Here is a 25,360-nt window from a genome sequence, read left to right as displayed (position 1 = left end):
AGAAAAAACTGCCTTATTAAAAAGGCAGAAATCTTCGGCCGGATCCCCGGCTCATGACGAAACAGCCTTCACAGGCCTAGACTGCGCCGGGCTTGGAAAGGGATAGGGGGAGAGATGGGATAAGATGCAGCAAGAGGGATAGGGAGCAAGGGGGTGGGGGGAGGCGCATGGCCGCAGATCAGATGATACAACTACAAAGTCAATCATCAATCTCTGGCCTATAGGGTTCCAAGAACACTTAGTATTTGTCATGGTCAATTCACAAAGTCCAATTACAAAGCACCACTGGGGTTTAGATTGGGCAGGCTGTTCCTCCCAATCAACCCCCTCCAGGTGTTTCCTTCATTGACCAAAGTTGCGTTGAAGTCCCCCAGCAGGACTGTAGAGTCCCTAGATGGAACCCCTTCGCTGACGCCAGCCCAGTATCTCCAAAAAGGCAGCAGACTCCGTACTGCTATCAGGTGCATATGCTCACACAACAGTCCGAGCCTTCCTCTCCCTGACCTAGAGTCGCAGAGAGGTGATCATCTCGTTCACTAGGGAAATGAAAAACATTACTTTACTTCTGACCTTAATATTAACCTCAGTTAACAGTTTTGAAATGAGTCCCTTATTCCAAGTAGTCTACAGTAGACTATGATGTTCATTTTTTTGTTCTAATAGAGTAATATAGAAACATATTAACAGGTTGTGAATGAGAAGTTGCTACAATGCAGACATGTGTACCAGGATAGAGGAGTAGCAAAGAGTAATAAACCTCTTATCCAAATATGGTCACTCAAAAAAGTAGTCTACATTGGTTAAATCCACTTTGAAGACCTATTATCTTTGGTATAAAAGAAGACTCTTTCATCAAGCAAATGTAAAAATCCTCTTTTTCTAAAAATTAAACAACTGGAGTGATGAGCATGATTTGCAACAGACATTGTTAAATGCCTTTCAAAGAAATAACATTTTGACCCTGCAGTTCCACATACGTTACTTGCCAAAAGCTGTTGTTCAGCGGCTTGCCTTATCTTCTTTAAACATAAACTAACTTATTTAAAAAAGGCTAAGTGAGGTATTATACAAGTTAGTTTACGATCAATGATATTGAGGATTAGTGCTCTGCTGGGTTTCTACATAATGTTAGAAAAGCTTCTGTGTGTAACTGTGCAGGGCTGTGAGAGCCGACAATGTCAGGCTCTTTTATTTTGCTTTATTGATCGTCAGTGTAGAGCTGCTGTGTTCCTCTGTTAGCTCATCCCTCACTGTCTCTCCCTGATGCTACTCTCTCTCTCTCCATGTTATTCAACAACTGTTTGATTGATTGGATTTTGTTGCTGCTTATCCATTACTCCTGAGTGTTTTTACATTTTGGAGTACTGCTATGTGCTCTTAGCCAGACTGAGTCCTGCTGGAATCCATTGAGTAATGGCAAATGCATCTAAATGTCCCTTATAAATATTTGGATCACTAGCTTCTGTACACGATCACTTGCTTTCACTAGCATACTAACTGTCATGATTTGGTTTTATTTAGTTTTGTATTTCAGCGTTTAGGACACAGAGGGGAAGAAACACAGAGACTAAATAGACATAGGGTAATCAGACACAGGTGAGACTAACAAGACACAGGTGAGGACAATCAGGCCAACCACACTGGGAAACACACAGAGGCAGGAATAAAATACAAGAAACACTGAGGAGAACTACAAACTAAGTCATGAAACACTGAAGACACACAGACCTCAAGAAAGTAACAAAAACACACTTAGAACAAAAAGAAACACTAGGGTACAAAGTTACAAAATAACACACGAAAAACTAAAGACTAAACTATGAAACATTAGGACAGAAACACACAAGGGAAACAAGCAACACTTGGATAAACAGGAGAAATTAAAACATGGAAACCTAAATGCTGAAATACAAAACTAAATAAGACCAAATCATGACACTAACACTACTAACATTAAGCAAACCACTATTGTAAGACAACTAATCAGTGGTGTAGTGCATGGGTATACACATGTTTATGGAGTATACCCTCCTATGTTTCAGTCTCCATAGGTTATACCCACTTCTAAATCCCCTCTGAGTCAAACCAATGATTGATTGACAATAGTCAGTAGTATGCTGCAATTTATTTTCCTAGGATGGTGAAGAGATGACCTACTCTGTCTCTAATTGGTTATAGTACACAAACTAAATATGCAATTAGTCTCATGTGTCACTGTTCATAACAGAGGCTGTTTATCCTCTACTGGAGGGGACACTTAAAATTATTTTGGCACTACACCACTGTCAAAAAACAGCTTTATTGTTATTCTATTTGGTTCATGGAATACCAAAAATGTATTCCTTGGAGCTGAAGCAGATGAAAACTCTTAAAACACCAAAACTATTTTCGTTTTTCTACATTTTAAAAAGCTGTTCATAAAACTTACGTTTTGGAACTTTTTGGTAAGATTTTCTGATTGTATGTGAGTCTAATGGATGTGAATGTTTTTGTGTTGCTTGAGCCTCTTACCAAAGGTAACTTTCTGTCTCTGTGATAGAAAATAACATTTTTTGAATCTTGAATATTTTCTCCTTCTTTATACCAATAGCTGTAAATCATTTGTTTGTCTATTAAGATGAAAGTTTTTTAAATCAATTTTTAAGGTTAAACCTTTGTTTTTAATCATTTGGAAATTGAAAGTAGAATATCAATCTGGAATTATTCATTTGATTAAGGCTTTTTGTTTGATTAGAAGCACCAGACTGATTCAATCAACCCCAATGCAATACAGAAGTGTCAATAAAAAACATAACTTATATATGATATGAGCAGCTGCCAAGCTTGTCACATTAAATCACATTTGACTGGATATGTTCATATAAAGTCGCCCCAGTTCAAGACGAGTCATCATAAATTTTAATTTAATACAGATCATGAAAGATATATTTCTTTCATATGAGAAATAACTCTGCAATGTTTTCATGACATATCACCTGTTATTAAGAAATAAATGATGAAATAAAACTGAGGGACATCATTTTTGTTTTGTAGAACAAGAAACTAAAAGTAGAAAAAATGTCCATAAGTGAAGCCTATATAACTCAAAAAAACTTTACATTGCAAAAGGCTTTACATTAGAGTTGTGACGTTTGTTAAGCATTGTGCTCTCAAGAGACTGAGGTTGAAATCTCACATGGAACTGTAAAATAAATTGATTTAGTAATCGTAAAACATTTAGTTTTATTCAGAACATTGCGATAATTTGTTTTTTTCAACACTAAACAAATATCTGAATAAATGCCAAAACTTCATGTAATACAGATATTACACAAACTCTTTAAAGTTTATGAAACATGTTAAGTGATTTCAGAGAGTGAAAAAGCATTTTGTCTAATCAACTCAGTCTTGATTGTTGAGTGTTGATATTTATGAATGAAAAAAAAGTCCACACGGACCACTGACTCATATAACTGCCTCGGACACACTATCGACCCTCCAGTCTACTCTAATTAATTCCTGGGCGACCAATCCCAGTTGCTTGGAGACACGTGATTGACAGCCGTCATTTCTGTTCATGGCCCTCCAGTAACTCGTTGATTGACATTTACTTGCTCAACTCAAGACTGTTTACATGGAGCCTGAAGGTCACCTTGTAGAAGTGTGCGTGTGTGTGTGTGTGTGTGTGTGTGTGTGTGTGTGTGTGTGTGTGTGTGTGTGTGTGTGTGTGTGTGTGTGTGTGTGTGTGTGTGTGTGTGTGTGTGCATTGAGGGGACAGTGTTGTCTTGTTTCTCATAATAAGGATAAAGTAACCACACAGACTAAATCATGTAGCGTTGTTTGAGGGAGGCAGAGGAGGGAAGTAATTTTACAGCTCCACAAATAGCTGTCAACTTGGCCCACAAGTCCGATGCAGTAAAAAATAATGTACGCTTGAAGCCTGCAGCCTTATTCAGACTGTGAGGGGGAAAGATTGAGTGACAGAGACAGAGAGAGGAGAGTGAAACTGTCTTAAAGAAGATGGGATCCAGAGTGATGGAGTACCCTGATGGCTGATAACAGAGGAGAGGAGAGAGGGTAAAAGGAGAACTACTCCCATAACTCCTCCTTTTTTCCCTACCATTCTGTCTCTCCTGTCACTCTTTATTTTCAGCAAATTACTCTCTCTCATTCTCTCCTTGTACCTCCGTCCTCTGTGAGTCTGTCTGTCTGTCTGTCCAGCTCTGTTCCCTTTGTGTAATCTCTCTGTAATTTCTCTCTCTGTGTTCTCCTGGGTTTTTTTGAGAATCGCATAACGAACCGAGTTGCTGCTTATCTCGTTTCCCAGCATGCTCGGGGGTCTATTGTCAATCACCTGGGCCTTCTGACGGTCGCACATCAGCACATCTCTGAGGAAGGACATTTCTCATGCGCACAATAGTTGCAGGAATATAACCAAACTCTAACAGGACTGCAATGACACTCCCTTTTCCCAACATTAGTTCTTAAAAGCATCAAGTCATCTGCATACATGTAGTTCATTAAGAGTACAATAGAGCCACTGAGCTGAGTCATTTTTTGTGTCCAATTAATTAATGTTTAGAAGTGTTGTTCATATAGTAATCTTACTTTTTTAAAGTGTTTTGTCAGCCCTATTTTCCATGACCATTTCCATTAAACTTTTCATACATTTAATGGTCGTGTCACCTTTTGATTTTTTTTGTTACTGTTGCTCGTATGGACTATCATGTCTTCAGCTCAAAAATATAATCTGTAGCCTCGACATTTCTTCCACTTTTACTGGTTTATTTACGCTCATCTTCGGTGTGAACATATAGGGAAGATGGGAACAACCAGATTTATTGAAATATTAGCACGTCTTGCATCTTATGAGCTTAAATTGTCTGAGGAATAGCAGTCCCTACATGAGGTTTTTTTCAGCAATTGTTGCAGCCTAAAATGCCTGATTTATGCTATCCTGTTCCTCGGTTTAAAACAATAGAGTCAAGTTTTATTATTTATTATTTAACCATCTAGCTATTGTATGTATTTATGGAAACACTGTATGGTATGAAAATCAAGTTGTAATGTAACTTGGAAGCCAAAGGCCGCATGACTGCAGGGCCTTTGTTGTGTTTCATACCCCTCTATCTCCTCTGTTTCATTTCTGCATCGATCCTATTTAATAAAGGGGAATAAATAATAATGATAATCTTAAATTCAATTTATTGGGTTATCCAAAACCGTGAAGGAGTAGTCATCTTCAGAACAAAGACCTGTCAGAGGCTCATTAGTAATATGCTCCTCAGATGCAAGAAGTACTTTTCCTTGATCAAGTTATGGATTGGCAATATGTCAAATTAACACACTGATTACAAAATATCTATATTGTAAACATCTGACACACATTTTTTTTACATTGATTAAAAAAACAAAAACTTACTGTCCCATCTTTGCTGCTCTGAATGACTGACAAGTAACAACTTTGAGCTTACATTTCTTAAGTAAACAATGGAAACACAAAGTCTAACATTGGACTGGAATCGCTGGTGTTGGCAAACGTTGCATGAGATTGTGTGAAGCAGGCGAAGGTTATAGGTATCAAACTGAGTCCACGTGAGCTGACCACTTGATCTTTTCTGGGCTCGGACTTTGCATGATGATATTACCCTCTCGCTAAATATAACCCCTCGCAGAGAGAAAGGGGGTCGTCAGATACACACTCAGTTTGTAGAGTAGAGCCTGGAGAGTGGTATGAAGACATAGAAAGCAGGAGATATGTCAGTGAGCAAACGGTAAGAGAGAGAAAGGCGAAGAATACGAGACATTCAGTTTTGTTATTGTAGCTCAGGTCACCAGAGGACACTGAAAGAGAGAAGAAAGAGGAAGAGTGTGTGATTCAGGGGAGCAAAGATCCACTCCTCTCACTCATAATTGATGTGAGACGGTGGATGCCAAATGCCTTTTCGGTTGGCAGGCCAGCAGGAAGAAGAGACAGCTGAAAGTCAAGAGGGAGACAGGCAGGTGAGAGAGTTGATGATTGAGAGACCCCTGAAAGTCTGCATGACCTGGGAGCACACATGGACTGCCCCCAAGTGATCAATCTTTTCAATTGATTTCATTGGAGACACTTCTATTTGGTACAGTTCAAATCAGTTCAATTTTTGAAAAATCTATTAAATTCTACTCTTTGTTTACATCAAGGTTGCAGAAACAATTTAGCCAAACCAAATAAGGATATGAGAATCAAATAATAGCACTAGACAACAACTATATGTTTGGCAATACCACAAAACTATAAATATTAAAAAAATATGAAAATGATAAACCAAAAAACACACAAGCTAACAATAAATGATATCAAACAAAATATATCAAAATTAAGCCATTACAGCATCAAATTAATTTGAGTTGATCCAAAGCGTTTTATTTGACAAAGTAAATTGTTGCAGCCCTGTGATTGGCTGGCGACCATCCCAGGGTTTACCTCACCTCTGGCCTAATGACAGCTGGGACCAGCTCCAGCCACCTCGAACCTTTACCAGGATAAGCGATTTTCGATGATGGATGGATGTTAATGGGGTTTCCTTGGCTTTTAGAGCCTCAGGTGGACACTTGAAGAACTACACTTTTTTTTTTGTATTTCCATATTGGCTTCATTTTTGAAGCATGATTGGCCATGTTTATGTCTGCCTTTTATTCCCTGCATCTGTCTATTTGTCTGCCAAACACTTTGATTCAGGCCACTACTGCCACAACCGTTTAAATTTATTCATGATTCACTGAGGTGGTTAAACTTGACGTAACATCGCCTTGTCCTTTACCAAAGTCCCTTTATGGTACCTAAATTCTACTTGTGTACAGATATTGCTATTAACCATAATAAGCATGTTCTTGCTCCATGGTCAGTAAGGGACTGGTTTCACACATTAATATGCCACCGACCAAGCAGCGAGAGCAACTTGGGGTTAAGTGTCTTGCCCAAGGACACATCGGACATGTTGCTGCAGGAGCTGGTGATTGAACCCCTGACCTTCCGGATAGAAGATGACCAGCTCTACCACCTGAGCCGCAGCCGCTACTGTTGAATGATGAACTGTTGAATGTCACAAAACATGTAGCTGCTGAAAAAAAAAAAACTCTATTGAAAGGAGTCTGAATGAATGTTTCTGAAATGTAACCTTTTTGATGGATCTGTATACATTTGTTTTAATACGACTTTAAACTACCAGCTTTGTAAGGCGGTATTATGTCACTGTTGAGTTACAACGATTCCAAGTTTAATCCCACTTTGTTGAACTTTAAGAACAGTTTCCTTTTGGATTAATCATTACAGTAATATGGATGACTGTGAATTTTGACATCAATCAACAAGCTGATTCAGCTTGTGGGGGGAAAGTTTTTTAATATTTCATGATCTAAACAGCTGATTGTCTTTAAACTTGCTGCATGGGAGCTTTCATGCTGCCAATAACAGGACAAATTTAGATCAGATCATCCCATAGAACTTTTTTTCCCCATGGAAACCCTTTGACAGGCTCTGCTGTTCTAATAGGAGAAGACAAACAACTTTCTGTTTTTGTAACATAGGTGCAGAGGTGGAAAGTAGCAAATTAGATTTAGTTGCGTTGATGTAGTTGAATACTTTTTTGATTTAATTGTACTTTTTAAGAAGTTTTACTTTTACTTAAGTAGGTAGGTTAAGTTTTGTTTAAGGTTTATTATTTTACTTCACTACATTTTTAATCACAACTGTTAGAGGTAAAAAAAAAAAAAAAAGGCCTAAAAAGGGTTTTAAATGTTGTGTGTCGACTTGTTTTATTTTGTAAAAATTTACCTTAACTTATTAAACAACTTTGAGATTTAAATCCTCCTCTCCTGTTTGCACTACACAAGAGAGAGCCGTTGTTAAAAAAAGTAACTAAAACTTTTACTTAAAGTAAAAACAAGTTACTTTTTACTTTTACTTGAGTGTATTTTTAATCTGGTACTTTTACTTGTGCTTGAGTAAAATTTGATCAAAATAATAGTACTTTTACCTAATTAAAATATTCCAGTACTCTTTCCACCTCTGCATAGGGGTAAGGACACTTTCTATTGAACATTTCAGCATCCAAAGACCACCACTAGAAGGTATTCAATCCCTGAGTAGTTCTTAAGAATGGTGGTGCTTGTTGTACTATAGTAACCAGGTTTAGCCTGGGGAAAAGTAGCATAAGGTCATGTGCTGGTACTAATGAGTCAAAGCCCACTTATGTTGCTCTTAGATTCTCAGAGGCTTTAAAAGTTAACAAAAACACATCATAATGAGCTCTGGAGTTCATATGGAGTCAGTGGAGGTAACTTTAACAGTGTTGACGCTCTCCTATCTGATCCACTTAGAAGTCTTGCAGCTGCAGTTTGTACTGCAGTCAGTTTAAAGAGTTTTGGCCTGAAGCAGCACTACGTTGAGTTATGGCTCTAACTTTATCCAGATGACCTCATTTTTTATTTTTTTTTCACAGGTGAAGGAAACAAGATTGAACAACCCTCTTCCCTTGATTATTACAGCTGGGGTCAGATGTTGACTTTAGATTTAATACACGCTCGCACTCACAGCCAAGCATGAACCGCTGTGTCTCTTGAAGGACTGTGGGACTTTTTCTGGGGTAGATTAATCTTTGAGTGCTTCCTGGTTGGATTTGTATTCCATGTATATACAAGGAAGAGGAGGAGTGGAGATGCTGTATTGTTTTTTTTCAGACAGAGCATGCAGATTCCAGAGAGAGATTTAATCTGAAGCGCTCTGTTGGAGAGATGCTGGGGTTGTTTCAGGAGGAGGAGGGGGCGACTGAGGATGGAGGGATGTTCTACAGTGAACAAAGGAATAACAGAGGTGGGCGTCATACGAGGAGAGAGAGATAGAGTGAGGGCAAAGGAGGGGAGAGAAGAGAGGGGTTATGGGAGTTTGTTGAAGAACTAAGCTGATTTGCAGTCAGAGCATATGTCTTCTGTCTCACTACCTCACAGTCTACTCTCTGTCCTTATGTGCCCTATATCCCTCCATCCCATCCCATCCATCTATCCATCCATATATATCTGTTCTACCGATGTATTAAGAAAGGAGATAAACATAAGAGGTATTACTGAATAATTTGATCTGAAATCCACCTTATTTAATATTTAGTAAAGAGGAGTACTCTTAAAGGCCATTTCTCCTGTATGTGTGTGTGTGTGTGTGTGTGTGTGTGTGTGTGTGTGTGTGTGTGTGTGTGTGTGTGTGTGTGTGTGTGTGGGGGGGGATTTTCAGTTGGCTGTTGGTCTATAAGAGAAACGCAAATTAATTTCATTCATTATCATCAACCATTTACAGTGTCTTTGCAGAAAATGCAGATTTGAACCAGCTCATGTTGAAGTTTCTTTTGGAATTAATTTAAAACTGCACCTTAAGGAATGTGAATGACTCCATGTTTTTTTTTTCTCTGGAGGTGCTGATATGTCCCGTGTCCGAGTTGGAGTGAAATTTATCTGTTTTTCTAACTGATGGAGGTGGCGCCAGTCTCTGCAGGGTCATAAAACACTCTCGGCCTTACCGCCCTGTGGTCAGTCCAAACGGACAGGTTATTTCCCTCTGAGATTTACTCTACAGGATGAAAGTCTAAACAACATGTTTTAGCAGGAAAAGATTGAGTTCCTCTTGTGCTGAGACCAGATGTGGGATCTTGTGGGGTCCAAAGATCTCGGAAGCTGTGGAACCAAAGTTCTGGGCTGGACAGTGTTATTTTGTCACATTTACAAACAAAGTCACTCCACTCGTGGGCGAAGAGCCCTTTGTTCACTTTCTGCTCTCCCAATAGTACACCTTACAAAATGAAAAATGCTTTACTTTCATTCTGACATATCCTTAAACCTTGATATTTGTAATACCAGAACAATGACATCAAAACACATGACATCTTCACATGATTGTATGTTTTAAATGCAACATTTATGGAACCTCTACCCAGTTGAGGTGAAGTGAGATTGCTGAACTCAATTCTAATTCACATTGTTTTAAACTATTTTATATTAAAATGGTTTTAATCCTTTCAGTTTCTGGTTTTCATTCCTATTGTCAGTAGGAAAAAAAAGAAAATAAGTCGCAACCTCAACTCTAAATCATTGACAAAGCCATTCTGTTGTTTTCCCCAACACATTAATTACAGCAGCTTGGTGTTCCTAATGCTTGAAAATAGGTCTGTGTTGTGTCTTTGTTGGTTAGTTAGCACATCCCATGTACAGAAGCTGCCGAGATGGCTTATAATCCGACCTGTGGCTCCTTTCCTACATGTCATTCCCGACTCCTTCCCTGATTTCTGACTCTGTCCACTGCCCTGTCTTTCCAATTATGACATACAAATCACAAACATAAATCACATGCAGAACTGATACTAGTAGAGTATATATCATCAATTGAAGGTCGGACTGCTGCCTTATTGGACGAGTTAGGTCAGCTGGGTTGGTCAAGTGCCATACACTTATGGTGTTATGTCTTTCAACTATTTTATTTTTGTATTAAAGCTTAACACCCTTATTTTTTTGTATTATTGTTCCATAATGTTTATATGAACTGTAATCTATTTGTGTGGTGTAATGTTTGCAGACCACCTGCCAGAAAAAAAAAAATCCTTTTAAGAACTATAATCTACTTTGAACTGAATTTATACATATGGTAACTGTCAAATAAAAATGAAAGCAGTTAATGCAGGAAAAGAAAGGTGTAATGAGATTACTGTAATCTGAACAGTTTTTAGCCAGTTTATTTCCAAACAAAAACCAGCAGATACTTGTTTTCACACTGCGACCAGTTTGGCTCCTATTGACTCTCTGTGGATAGAGACTGTAGTTCCAGCTTCCACTTCAAGCTAAAGAAACTCAAAGTGAAGCACCAGCAAGCATCCACTATATTTCTAGTTTTCTTTCTAGGTTCAAAGCTTTATTTTAGATAAGATACCTGAACATTTTCTCCCTGAGTGAAAAAAACAAACTAATTCACACATGAATTCACACTTAACACATGGGACCATCTTTACATATTGTCAACCAATTAAACTCCAGACCGACGTTTGCTCAGCAGCAAAGTGCTGAAGACAATGTTGTGATTCCTAGAATGGTGTTAAAGTAGAAATATACATTGCATTTCTTTAAATTACACCCTACATCAGAAAGTCAGGTTTATTGTTAATTACTGCATCATTCAGAGGATTCAGATAAGAGCCTGGGAGATATATCATTCATCCACTTTTCCTGAATCTGATGACATGGGAGATTTAGAAAGGTTTTTATAAACATGATTATGTAGCTTATGGGAATACTTAAGATTTGAAGCTAAATGTTTTGGGGCTTCGAATGTTAACGTGCATAAAACGTTATGTTCAACTCACAGGGCAGAAACGGAACAACTTTCCAGAAAAGTTTTGACTACAATTGAACCAAATATAAATTCTGTATTATGGAAAAAAAAATGTAATAAACTTTTTTGGAGAATATTAAATCACCTTACATGTAAACCATTTAAACACTTTTTTTGAAGCCTACATTCATAATAACAGTTATGTGGGTAAAAATCATAATTTTTCTTTGATGATGAGTTTCCACATGATGGTCTGGTAATTTTTCTCCTGTCCAAACAGCCTTGAGACTTCTTATACATCTTGAATTTGGTTCTCCATTTACTGCGTGTAATGCACCAACCTGCTGTCCTTACTGCTCCCTGCTGTGTTTGATATGCTGCCGGAGTCTGAAATTGTGGCTGTCTTCGGTGCATACTGATATATGTTCTCCTGTTTGTGTTTCTGTGTGTGTGTGTGTGTGTGTGTGTGTGTGTGTGTGTGTGTGTATGTGTGTGTGTGTGTGTGTGTGTGTGTGTGTGTGTGTGTGTGTGTGTGTGTGTGTGCCTGCCACTTTAGATGATGTGTTGGCGAGGGATGCCGGTGAGTGTGTGATTTGTCTAGAGGAACTGCAGCAAGGGGACACCATAGCCAGACTGCCGTGCCTCTGCATCTACCACAAAAGGTGACACACACACACACACACACACACACACATGCTCACACACACACGCTCACACACACAATCACACACATACAGAAATGAATCATTGCCTGTTATATAATGTTGCACTTCTTTTAATTAAATCTACTTCCTGCATGGCAATACAAATTTTCCTTAAAGATGGACATTGCTTGTTGACTTTGAATTAGAGGTTGTTTTTGTATTATCATTGGACAATAACAGAGCTGTGTGGTGCAGTTTTTAAACATTCCCAGTCAGGTAAACTATCTGTCGTCTTTTAAAGAAGAATCATGAACAAATGTGAACAGGCTAAAGACACCTGAAAGGCTGCTAGTGTTTAGTTGAGTGGGTATTACCCATGAGTCTTAGCGCTTTCTCAGACAAAAGGATATTGCTTCATTTAGTTTTTTTTCCTTTCTATGTAATTCATATTTTGAATATAGGCTATTTATAATGTTTACATATTAAATGTACACTTTAATTAACAGAACATTTTTGCTGTTCACGTCTGCGTTTGCTTTCCATCACGTGAACTTTTTATCTCTCCACAAACAGCACCCTCTTCCTGTTTTGTGCCATAAAGCAGATCAGCTGATTTCCATCCCAGTTTAACTCAATGTTTTAATAAAACTCACAGATACTTTTTTTAATGTAGAACATTAAAAACACAGGTGCAAATCATAGTTTAATTCACAAAGGAAAAATAATAGCATTAGACATTTAAATATAGAACACAGAGAAACATGAGCCATCATTTCTACTGAACTTTATTTTTTGAGATGAAGTAATGCATTGATTGGACTTTACAGTTACATGACTGATAACTTCTTTCCAGTCTTTTATTTGCAGCAACATTAGCATTAAAATTAGCATCCAGGATTCCGATGAAGCAGTTCTTCCAAACCATTTTCTGCCTGAAGATAACAATACTGGTTCAAAAATAGTATCAACTAAATACAACTGTGAAGTGCTTAAGCATGTATAATGTAGACTTTAACTTGTACCTTAAAACAATGTAAAAACATGGATTTATTCTTAATAGAACTTGTACAGGAATAAATCGTACACAGACTTTTTTCTATATATTAGAATGTATACTATTGTTAATACAATACCACAGTTCTTTCAAGGACTTCTTTAAATTGAAATACTTCAAGTTTGCTTTATTTGTTTTCTGTATTTCTCTGTAATTTAACTTAACCTACATTTTAAAACGCATACACCCCTTATAGATGTGTGCATATTACGGCACTGTATTATTATTGCTTTTATTTCGATTGCTATTTCACTGAGGTAAAAGAGTTTCCTCTGATACTCACAAGAAGAATCACAAGAATCACAGAAATTGGGTGAGAATGTGGAGGTACATTTGAGTGTGCTGTAACACTGCTGTTATGTTTCCTCTCGGTCTCAATTATATATTGTATATTGTCTCTTCTGCTGTTGTGGGAGTGCATGGAAACCTTCCAACTTGCCCACTTGTTACTTTAGCAACAATCCTCTGTAGTAGGCCTACTGAATTATTTAAGATAACTGTACAATTCAAGTGTTATCCTATGAAATGTCTTGCATTATCAAATTGATGTTCATTTGTTAAATTCCGGGCTGATGACCTTTTGAGTTCATGATGTAAATCTTTGAATGGCTTTAATATACACACACAATATCCTCTGTATTAGCAGCTGCATTATATGTGCATGTGGTCTGACAACGTGTTCGTGTGTTTGTGTGTTCCTCCAGCTGTATAGACTCGTGGTTTGAGATCAATCGGTCCTGCCCTGAACACCCCTCTGACTGACTGACCACCAGGCCCATTATGAACACTGTTCAAGGTGAGAAAAAGAACACACACACACACTTCAGTCTGAAAGCTGATTATTGCCACATATGTATGACTGTGTGATATGTGAGACTGTAAACTTCCTTCAATGACATAACAGATTTAATGTATTTAACTGAGTACAGAATCATTTGAGAAGGACAAAACTGATAATTGGTAGAAAATGTTCCGCAGTCATAAACAATTTAGTTTGCCTGAGGGCACTTGCTCGCGCTGCGACCAGCAGCAGGTCACGTTGTAGTTCAGTTGATAAAAACATTAAAAAAAACGACTTTAAATACAACAAATGTGCTGCCATCGGGAAAAAAAAGATCTGCAGAGCATCATGCTAAACATGAACAAGACTTTGCCTGTGCATTCGCTAGCAAGGGCCATGCCACAACAGTATGCGTTTTAGATTTTTAATGATAGATCAGATGATTGTATGTTAAGATAATGATCATGACGGAAGAGGATGTTGTCAGTTGGCTGGTCGGGTTGGACTGAGTCAGGGTGTGAGTTCCGTCTCAGGCATTATTCTGACTGAGCTGATCACGGCCCAGACTGTTCCTAGAGTTATACAAACAAGATGAAGGGATGAGAGGAAGGGAGGGGAGGGTATGGACCTAGATATAAAGCATAAGCATATTAAGATCATAAATCATGTTCAACAACTTCCTCACTTACTGTCAATAAGCAGTCATTAGCATATTAGCTATAGACTATGGATCTTGTGGAAGAAGGTACTAATAAGGGCTTAGCATGCTAATAAGCAACTATTTAATAATGAATATTGTGACCTGAATTTTAACTGTTACTGCAAATCCTTTCTTTGGTTTGTTCCGCATGGATAATGTCCAATAATGTACAAAAAATGGCCTCAACTTCAGAGCCATGCTGCTCACAAAGCTTGAAATGAACAATGGATTACAAGTTGTTTTCATAATTCATACACTTTCTCCCTCTGTGTCTGCAGGACATCTTGTGGTCCTGCCATGGATATGTGGACAGACGCAACCGAGTAGGATAAAACAATCAAAGCGATCAACACATACTTACCCTGACAGAATCCATAAACCTTATCAAGATAATTATTCCTTGTAAACTGAACCAAAAAACACCTGACTCTCAAACCATCGTACATTTAACGGCCTCTCCCCGAGTCCCTCTTTACCACTGCTGAAGAGACTGCTTACATACGCAACTACTCCTGTCCTTGCTTCTCTCCAGACCCCATTCGAAGGCCATTAGAGTCCCTTAAAGAGCTTACTTTGCCTCAAAGCCCCCTTCAACCCAAGTGTCCATTCGCCTCCCTGAAGAGCTCAGGTCCTCGCAGGCCTCCATCAGCCAGCCTTACATCTTGTATCCGGATCCAGGACTGTCAGTCAATCATGTCAAGCAGCCCTCCCATGGCCTTAACTGTGGAGATCTGAGGAAGCAGAGCAGGGAGGGAGGCCGGAGAGAAAAGGGGAGGAAAAACCCACACCAAGGAAGACGATGAGGACAAGAAGGAGAGGGAGGGGGTCATCGATGTATGGAGAACTGTTGAGTTGCTGAGGCTTGTTTTGACAAACAGACTTGTACATTTTTAGTGGGCCTCTCATCTCACAACGGGACTCCAACATGATGACTTCCTCTAATGGCAGACTGGGTCCCGGTGTCCTTCTTTCTCAAAGTCTCTGCCTCAGTTCGGAGCACCCCCACCCTGACAAATTGGCGCATTATATTCACTTCGTAAAGTCCCCAAATGCTTCTTTGTCCTGGTTTGTGGGCAGGATGGAGGGTGAACAAAATGTAAAAAACAAAAACAAAACAAACAAACTTAGATGTCAGCTTGCCTCGTGACTATAGGATGAAGGGGGTGGTTTGATGATGGACCTGGGATTGAGAGGAGCGGGTTGAGCTTGCTCAGTTCTGATCAGGAGGGGGGGGAAGGGGCCAGAAATGTAGTGTTTGCTCCTACTGTTTAATGTGTGTTTGAGATGCTCCGGTGTCAGGCTTTGTCTGGTATGTGTATGTAAATTATGTGTGAGCGTGTGTGCGTGCTTGGAACCGTGACAACATAGCTTTTGCAGAAGCCTGCTGTGCGTGAGTGTGAGTGTGTGTGACTGTGTGTGTGTGTGTGTGTGTGAGTGAGAGCCAGCGTGAAAGGTCAGTGTAGAGAGCTGACTTGGACAGTGCTATGTGTGTCTGTGTATTGAAATGTTTACAGTCTAGGTGTCCATTTTCCCTGTGTGTGTGACTGGCAGTCCTCCCTTTACTTTGCTGATGTTTACAGCTACAGAGAAGCGACATGACATATTGTAAATTATACACGTAACCTCTCTGGGTTCTTTCTTTTTAGATCTGCCAGATTTTTTCATGTGATCATGATTAGTCATTTTCTCGTGAGAGCCTCAAGTGTGTGTGTGTGTGTGTGTGTGTGTGTGTGTGTGTGTGTGTGTGTGTGTGTGTGTATATGAGTGTGTAAGTGCGTCTCTGTGCATATGACTGTGTGTGCATGTGCGTTTGAGTGTGTGAGTCAAGAGGCCCCTGTTGGTCTATGCTACTGTCGGTTCTCCACATTGTGTTTCTGCTAGAGAAGGTCTGGCTGACTGCGAGTGGAGACGTGAGCCACTCAGACCCAATAAAGGACTCTGTAGTCCCACAGTGGATCCACTGAACGGGGCTTATTTATTCATTTGTTCATATTTAACAATATTTGTTTAATATTCAAATCATGTGAGGTGTTACTCACTCTTCAGAATGCCAAGAGCTGATGTATGACGACTACTACAAATCAACTTACGAACAAACTGCATTTACAAAGCTACTGTAAACAAATGGTGGAATAAATTGTGCTAGATGACAGACTCTATGTTGAACTTTCATTTTGTGACCCACATACGTCGTATGCAAACTGAAGCACTGGGATTTCCATCACACATATTCAAATCCTTGGGGTATTTCTGGGCCTATAGACACACAATTCTCATAACATACCATTTTTCTATTAGTGACACACATTAATGAGACACACTCCAGGAGTTATTTCAGGATGAATATGAAGGAACCATCATATCTCTAAACAGGCTCAGTGTAATCTTGTATTATTTAGTCATTTGAATGAATTTCTCCACACAGTACAATTCCTCATAGCCTCAGCAGCCATTGTTATAGGAATAAGGTAAGAGAAGAGAAAAACAATACAATTCTGAACTGCAGCACCCTAAACATGTATGTTTCTGTCACTTGAACTACTGATTTAATCTTAAATGTACCCAGAGTTTAAAGGGATCTGGCTGAATGTAAATCCTAATCCTAATTAAGCTCATTTAGACGTTTCAAACTGAAATATACCTTGGTTATCACAGTTGCCATTTGTCCTTATGTTTCTATTTACACAAGTGTGTACCTTCAGCTCTCTATCAAAAAAGCTGTTACTTTCCCTTTCCCTTGTGTGACTCTTACTTCAAGCACATGTTCTGTTGCTGCAGTGCATCCTATTGACGGATTTTCTCTCTCAAAAATTTTCCAACATGACTTAAAGACCCATGAATCCTAAAAAAATCTGCCAATGCAACTCCAGATTGTATGTAGCTTGCTATCAAAAGAACAACATTTAATTTCTGAAACATAAAAATTGAGAAAGAATCTCCTCATGAAAACATGGCACGCTGCTCACTATGCTAAGCTGGTGATAGGTAGAAAAGTTGTTGCTGCCTTTGCTTTTATTGCTGTTTTATGTCTCTGTAGTCCCTTTATACGTGCGTTACATTTCATATTTGCTGGTATTAAGAATTGAATTCAGTGAACTCCCAAAGGAGCTCCTGTAGTGATGTGAAGCTGACAGGAAAACTGCCTCGAGTAACAAGTGATGAGTTAGTCATTCACATAACACGGGCTGCTCTGTGCTCACACTGCACCATTCATAATATAAGGGTTTTAACTCCTGTAAAGATGTTCAACTCAGTGCAGAGGAACTTTATCATGAGAGCTCAGAACGTAACTTTAAGTTCTTATGGGTCAGTTCTAATACACTAAATCCATATGCAGGTGTTTAACCAACTAACTGAATATTATAGCCTAGAGTTGCTGCTGGTCTTGAGTTTAAGATTAAGATTTGACTTTATTGATCCCCACAAGGGGAAATTCTGTTTTTACACTCTGTAAGTCATGCAACACACACATAGGCTGAAATATGCACAAATGCACAAATAGGATCCTGTGGACATGCACTAATGGAGAGATGTCAGAGTGACAGAGCTGCCCACAGCGGGCGCTGCTGAGGAGGGGGTTTGGTGCCAGTGCTCAAGGGCACCTCGGCAGTACTCAGGAGGTGATCTGGCACCTCTCCAGCTACCATACCAATTCCATATTTTTTGGTCCACACCGGGACTTCAACCGGTGACCCAAGTCCCTACAGACTGAGCTACTGCCACCCCAAGATAAGATAAGATAAACAAGGGATAAAGAATAATAATAAAAAAAATAATAATAATAATAATAAAACATTCAATTTATATAGCGCCTTTTTTAAGGGACTCAAGGATGCTTTAAATAGTGGAGGGACCAATCAAAGAACAAAACAAAAACAAAACAGAGACAGGTAGCAAATAAATGGGAGACCGACGACAAGGCAAAGCTATGTAGTTTGGAGGCTGTGGAGAACAGATGGTGTTTGAGATTTTATCTTTAATAAGTCCAAAGACAGGGCATTGTGGAAATATAGGGGGGGGTCTGTCTCCATACAGTAGGTGTGGAGTCTAGTGGCTTTACAGTGATGAATACTATGATATTGTTTCACAGTGATGAAACCACAAAAGCCATCATCCAAAATTTCAGGCAGCTGACTGACACGATCAGTGGCGAGCAGGTGAGTATCCGCTCTGTGACAACACAGACTTTCTTCCAGGAGACGAAGCCTTACAATGTGCATCACTCAGAGTGACGAGCGATGTGCTTCCTCATTATTTCATATTTCATCAGAAAGGCAGTTCTTGGTAATCTAGCAAAATTATTATGATAACTATTTAATTTCTCTTTGCCACAAACTAAAATTTAAACCAAAAGATCTACGACAGGACCGCAACTTTATTTTTTTGTTTTTTTGTGATCATAGATGAAAGATGATAGACTTTGATTTTGCACCATGTAACTCCACTGTTAGCACTCCACTGTGACTATAGACTTCCCAGCTAATTTTCAAATAATAGAGTCAAGCCATTAAACATTCAATAACACACTGCTTGAATATAATAACACTAACAGAAGGACTTAATTGTATGTACTGAACCTAAAAGTTATTGTGGCTAAGCCTAACCAAAGAGCGTTTCGTATTCAAACAAACCACCTTCCCTACACTTAATGTTGGATTCAGAAGCTAAGGGGATAGTTATTTAACTTATAGAGAAACAGTTTTTGGAAGTTTTCAAGATTTATAAGCTATTTCATCTATTCTTCAAACACTGATCACAACGTGGTGTGATGCCTCTTACCCGCCACTTCAAAGATTAACAAGCTTCTTGGCTGCATGACATCATCCATGTCCCTTAATAAGACCATGACACGGTGAGTTTTCAGACAGAGGGCAGTGTAGATTTCAGCAAGGCTGGGGAAGCACATCATTGTGCACAACAGTGGGCCTAAAGAAACCAAATAATAATCCTAACTGCTAACCTCATCCCCTATTTTTGTGACGCACAATGTCCGCTATGTATCATAGCATGCAGCTCAATTGATGTGTTCTTTTTTAAAGTTTTTCAATGCACAACCTACAGGGACAGATAATCAATTAAAAAATTGCTTGATGGAATGTAATAATATAATAGTTATTATTATATTGTTATTATTATTGTTATTGTTATTATTATTATTATTATTGTTATTATTATATTGTTATTATTATAATTGTCATTGTTATTATTAGTAGTATTGTTATTGTTATTATTATAAATATTGTTATTATTATTATTATTGTTGTTGTTATTATTGTTATTGTTATTATTTTATTATTATTATTATTATTATTATTATTATTATTATTATTATTATTATTATCAATGTTAATGAAGCTTCTTGATCGCTCTTGTAACAGGTCAAAAAGGATCTACATTTGTAATGGGAGTACGCTGACCTCTAAAGGCTGAATTTCTAATTTCATCTCAATGGCATAAAGATGATTTGTATTTTGTAATTAATTTTACTGCCAGAGATGATGTTCAAATAGTTAAAGTATTGTTTCAGTAATTCTCAATCCTATATTAAACTAAGAAAAAAACATCTTTGTTAGTAAAAGACAAGATTAGAATAAAGTTTTTTTTTACTGAGTTCGATTTAAACAAATCGATTGCTCTGGTCTGGAAGCCACAGCGGCGCCCTGATTGGTTAACAGATCCTGGCGCCAAGCATCAAGGAGGAAGTGTGTTAGGCACAAGAGGGCAGACGTCTGTCAATTTATTAAATACAAGACCACCGTTTGTCCCCTTTTTGTTGCTCAAGATGGATACACAATCATATCTATCGGTACAGCCTGGTGTCGGGATGGAGGAGAACTTCCTTTCTCTGGACGATATTTTGCTCTCTCATGAGAAACTTCCTATCCGGACAGAGTGCACTTTCCCCCGGCTGGGATTCCTGGAGAAATCGAGCGACTCGCAGGACATAACAGAGGTTTGTAAAGTTACTGATAAACATGTTTCAAACAAAGTTGTTAAATTATTTCTATATAGGAAATAGTCTGTCAGGAAGTCCAAGAGAGAAGCATCGTTCAGTGTTGTTTTGGTACGTGAGTGAAAATTATAAAAAATAAATAAATAAATAAGAAAGTCAATTCAAGCTATCTTTACAATCCTAGAGATCAACCACTTCACGAATCCTCAGGATCATAGACTGTAAATATAAAGACAACTGAGTGTTTATATTAAATAATAGTAACTTGTAAACCTCTATTAAAACAAATGTAACAGGTAAGTCTGGGTACTCTTTACATTTTAGGAAAATGTAGTACATTAACCTTGACCTCCGAAGAGTATTGCTAAACAAAACATGTCATGTAATTAATAAGTGCCAGCTCTCTAAAAACGCCATTACTGTCATTAACAGCAAGAGATGCATAGATCCACTTTTTTCAGTTCTGATCTGATAACTAATTCTGTTAATTTGTTGGTAGGTATTATGTACTGTATAGGCTTAGGTTGCACCATGCAGTAGTAAGCAGCATTTTCAACATTTATTTTTGGACTTTTATGTTTGAATTTAAGTGATATGATAGTGGAAAGAGTCAAAACAGAGAGAGAGAGAGAGAGAGAGAGAGAGAGAGAGAGAGAGAGAGAGAGAGAGAAACGAAATGTGGGAAAGGAGACATAGGCGGGACCCTGAACCCGTCTCCCCCCCCCCCCCCCCCCCCACTCTCCAGGATGCTAAGCCTCCGTACACCAACTACCAGGTCACCAGCATCCCTGGCATTGCATTTCTTATTAAAGTGATTCCCAAGAAATGTATGTGAACTTTGTGCTGGCTGCACAAAACGAACAGGAGAACAGGAAGCAGCAGCAGCAACAACTGAAGTGTAAGAATTGTACTTTTTACCACACAGAAGCAGCTGTTCCATCTCGTCTGGACGTCTTGATGTACAACATTTGTGGTTACTTGCAGTTCAGTCTGAATGTTTTCAAAGAAAGACTGTGAGAGCTGAGAATGTTAAAAATGAACGATTTTTCTTGATCATCGCTGTCGGTACGATCTCTATAAATAACACCAATGCTCTTCTGAAAAGTTTAAAATATGTGTTATGTAAAAGTTCAGTCTTTGATCCTGGCTAATTATTCCACATATGCTCCAGCACATTTACCTGCAGACCTCGGAGAGCCGTGGTGTTGACTCTGAAGTCTGTTTCTTTAATTGCAGGGTACAAAGATGGAACTCCCTGTGTGGTTATCAAAAGGTCTGTACGAGAAGAAGAGACGGGTGCTGTCAGTTGAGACTCCGAAGGTTTACAGGGAAGGCTGGAGGACGGTTTTCAATGCCGATCCCAACGTGGTGAACCTTCATAAGATGGGGCCCTACTACTACGGCCTGGGATCCCAGATGCTGCACTTTGACAGCCCGGAGAATCCAGAGATTGCACAGACACTGCTGCAGGTGAACACACACACAAACCATAGCACAGAGGAGTTTAGCGAAATGACTGGCATTTAATGTCAATCCATTCTGCTGAAAAAGGCATTCAACTTTTTATAACAGGAGTTACAAGTTCTATGCAGGATGACTATTTATAAAAGCATGATCAAACAGGGTGCTGTGTTGCATAAATGACTCCTGATTTAAAATGATTAATGATTACTTTAGCACTTCATTAAGGACACAACACATCTTTGGAAACCCTAAATGGATTTATAATCTATTAATTATACACATTACTCATTAATTAAGTGTTCGATCATGATGACAAACCCGCAGGAGAAGAAAAGGAGAGTGGCTCCTGATGGTGGCAGATGTTTTAGTGACTCAGACTCAACACTTTTAAAATTGTCACCAACTGAAACACTAAATAAACGAAAAGCTGTATTAAAATATATTGACAAAATAAAATTGTGAGGATTTCCACATTTACTGATGTACACAGTTAGATTTTCGACCTGTGAGGAAAATGATTTAGGGTTGCCATTGATGCAAATGAGAGATATAAAACAATCTTTATAATCCTGTAGGTCCCAAAAATGTGAATATGCATTTGGTAAAATAAACAAATTACATATTTCAGTCTATATGCTACAAAATGTAACTGAGCAACAGATACATAGTGGAGACAGAAGTGTTATTAAACACACTGCAGCTAGGGGGAGCAATGAGATCACAAACCACTGCAGAGTGCTGGTTGTCTGTTACCAGGCAGATTGACTCTGATCTCATTGTCTGACATAAAAATACAAGGAGGAGGATTGATGCTTGATAAATGACTCCTCTAAGCATCACACATTTTAAGATTATCACATGTGTTAAGTAAAAAAAAAAAAAAAGCCATCCTCTTGGTCTATAACCACATCAGCAAATGAAGACCTGACAGAATGTTAGGAATAAGAAAATAAATATCAGGTAGAAATCTCACCTGAAGACGCATGAAAGGCAGGATGTGAGATGTTTTTTATATGCAAGATGGTAGAACTCTGGAATTTCTGGAGTCATCCTCTTGAAAGTTTCCGTATTTTTGACATCCATGTGTTTTTTGGTGATGGTTTTGCCGTAAGGCGAGAGACATAAAAATATACATAACGGAGGTTTATGATTCAATTTTATATCAAAGGTGCTGCTACTGCTGGTTTACAAACTAGGTCACTCTGATTTAAAAACGTTGCCAGCATACCAAAAAGTCCACAACTCCAATCCTTAAAACTGTTGACATCATCCTTCCAGACATTCATAGGTCGCTTCAGACGGATCATGGACTCCTCCCAGAATGCCTACAATGAGGACACATCGATGCTAGTTGAGCACCTGGACTGTCTGGAGAAGACTCTGTTCAGGTCCGGGCAGAGCGGCCTGAACGGCTTCCAGAGCTGGGAGAAGGGCCAGGCCTCCCAACTCACCGCCTCCAGTCTGGTTCTCAACTACCGCAAGAGGAAGATGACTGATGCTCAGCCCTGACCCAGGCCGGCAGTGAAAACAAAAGACACTGGTCACAACTTAGTCAGCAGGTCAAAGCACAGTAGAAGCAGACTCCTACTTCCTGTTTCATTTGGTTTGCTCTGGGTAGATAAGTTGGGATGCCCAACATTGGTCAAGTATAAAAGGGCTGGGTATCATGACAAAGATTGGGATCACTGTCATTTTTCCTTAATGCTGCCAGTTGGAAGAGTAGCACACATTTTCTTTTTTCTTAAGTGCAGATAGTTAAAACTAGTGAATAAAGTGGCTTTATGTCAATCACTGTCTCTACAACACTCTGAGGCACGGCTGAAGTGACAGCAAGCTGAGCTGCTGCTAAATTTAACTCCAGTTGTTTCACTCTTTACTTCAAGAAGTACAATGACTACATGCTTCATCTGATTCATTTTTTTAAGTAAAAACACGAACATCTTTAAATGGCGTCCACCAGACTTGAGAAAGAAATCAAATATTACGTTGAAGCTTGCCGTCATTATCAACATATATTGAATCCAGATACCATATCAGGACTGGTTGATACCCTATAAATATAACTGTATCATATTTATTTGTCTCTTTTTATTGATGGTGCAGAAACTGTTAATGGAAGCATATTTGGTTCTTGTAATATACAATATTATGTTCTTGATGTGGTTTGACTGTTTTTATTCAAGTAATTAAAGATTTCTTACGTTTGCTGGTTACAGCTGACAAATACAGTTGCTTGATTTTTTTTTTTTCCAGTTTTAAACCATAATGTAGCAGTGTGTTATTTAAATATAATCAACGTTGTTATTTTGAGATAGCATTGAGGTCTTCTAACAAAACTGCAAACACTAAAATAATGACTGCCTATGCAGGCTACCAGTCCTGATTTGATGTTGCGTGTTGGTGTCATACTGTACGGGCTATTTAGAGTCGCCAATTAACCGAATGAGCAAGTCTTTGGACTGTGGGGGAAAGCCGGAGTACCTGGAGAGAGCCCACATAGATGGGCCCTGTCCGACAGGGATTCAAGCCTGTAACTTACTCACTGTAAGGCAACAGCACTAACCACTTCACCATTGTGCAGCCCAACTATACAGCAGCTATCATTTAATTGTTATGAATACTTATAGTGAAGCCACATCTAAATGCTGACTGTTTGCACAGTGAGTAGAATCTGAAATGACCACCTGCCAGGCACCAAATGCTGTTAAAATGTGTCTTTGGTAAAAAAAAAAAAAAAAGAAAGTATCAGGGAGGGTTGCCAAACAAACAGAGTTATTGAGAAGATAATATGCTGAATGTATTAATAAGCAGTCTTTGTTGTTTCCCTCAGCATGAAATCTTTACTGTAACACTGCTCCTTGTTGTCATGAGCTGATCGTGTCCAAGAGAAAAAAATATACCCAACAAGCTGTGGATTAGTGAAATGAACCATTCCTGCTCTCAACAGAGTAGCAGAGTGTTAAAATGTGCGGGTGTCATAAACATCTTGATCAGAAACGCTTGTGGATTTGTTAAGACGCTTTTGTAAAAAAGACACAACACACAAGGTCCATTTTTTTTCTCTCTTTAAAATGGCTGTTTTCATGATTTATAACACCGCGATTATTTAGCCATCTCTACAGATGTTAGACTAATAGCTGTAACATGACAACAAAAACATGTTGAGCTAACTAGCCTGTAACGGACATGTTTTGTCTGTTATCAATAATTGTTTTGATAAAGTTAAGTTTTTGCACTGCCCTGTAACTATGTGATGTGTGTATAACAACCCCCCTTTTTCAAAGTTATTGAAAAAGGGGGGTTATTGACATTCCCTGTAATGCTCTACATCTGCACAACAACAAGAGAGGTCAGTAGAAAGTCAGATATGAAGGTTACTAATGACCCAGATTTTAAGTCATCACAAAAGAAGCATCAGTATTAAATTAAAAGCAT

The 25,360-nt window shown here is 38.6% G+C and overlaps 2 protein-coding genes across 2 annotated transcripts in view; both read left to right on the top strand.

The window, feature by feature from the left end:
• Positions 1-16,663, top strand: part of znrf1 (zinc and ring finger 1) — a 61,502-nt gene extending 44,839 nt beyond the window's left edge. The window contains exons 3-5 of the mRNA XM_065956737.1: positions 11,886-11,991; positions 13,732-13,823; positions 14,787-16,663. Coding sequence (XP_065812809.1) covers positions 11,886-11,991; positions 13,732-13,789 — 164 coding nt within the window. The 3' untranslated portion in view covers positions 13,790-13,823; positions 14,787-16,663. The remainder of the gene's footprint in view (positions 1-11,885; positions 11,992-13,731; positions 13,824-14,786) is intronic.
• A 3,513-nt stretch (positions 16,664-20,176) lies between these two features.
• On the top strand, positions 20,177-24,153 carry gins3 (GINS complex subunit 3). Its single transcript, XM_065957272.1, has 3 exons — positions 20,177-20,461; positions 21,698-21,931; positions 23,204-24,153. The coding sequence occupies exons 1-3, from the start codon at positions 20,291-20,293 to the stop codon at positions 23,432-23,434; spliced, it is 636 nt and encodes a 211-aa protein (XP_065813344.1). The 5' UTR covers positions 20,177-20,290; the 3' UTR covers positions 23,435-24,153.
• The last annotated feature ends 1,207 nt before the right edge of the window (positions 24,154-25,360 follow it).

Source organism: Labrus bergylta, chromosome 7 (assembly GCF_963930695.1).
Source record: "Labrus bergylta chromosome 7, fLabBer1.1, whole genome shotgun sequence".
NCBI classification, from domain to species: domain Eukaryota; kingdom Metazoa; phylum Chordata; class Actinopteri; order Labriformes; family Labridae; genus Labrus; species Labrus bergylta.
Note: the sequence above shows the minus strand (reverse complement) of the source record. Positions and strands in the feature narration are given on the sequence as shown.

What these genes read in the sequence shown, in the direction of transcription:
- gins3 (XM_065957272.1), top strand. Translation starts at nt 20,291, where the DNA reads ATGGATACACAATCATATCTATCGGTACAGCCTGGTGTCGGGATGGAG. An exon ending in ACTCGCAGGACATAACAGAG is followed by an intron (nt 20,462 to 21,697) that starts GTTTGTAAAGTT and finishes CTTTAATTGCAG; the next exon opens with GGTACAAAGATGGAACTCCC. An exon ending in TTGCACAGACACTGCTGCAG is followed by an intron (nt 21,932 to 23,203) that starts GTGAACACACAC and finishes TCATCCTTCCAG; the next exon opens with ACATTCATAGGTCGCTTCAG.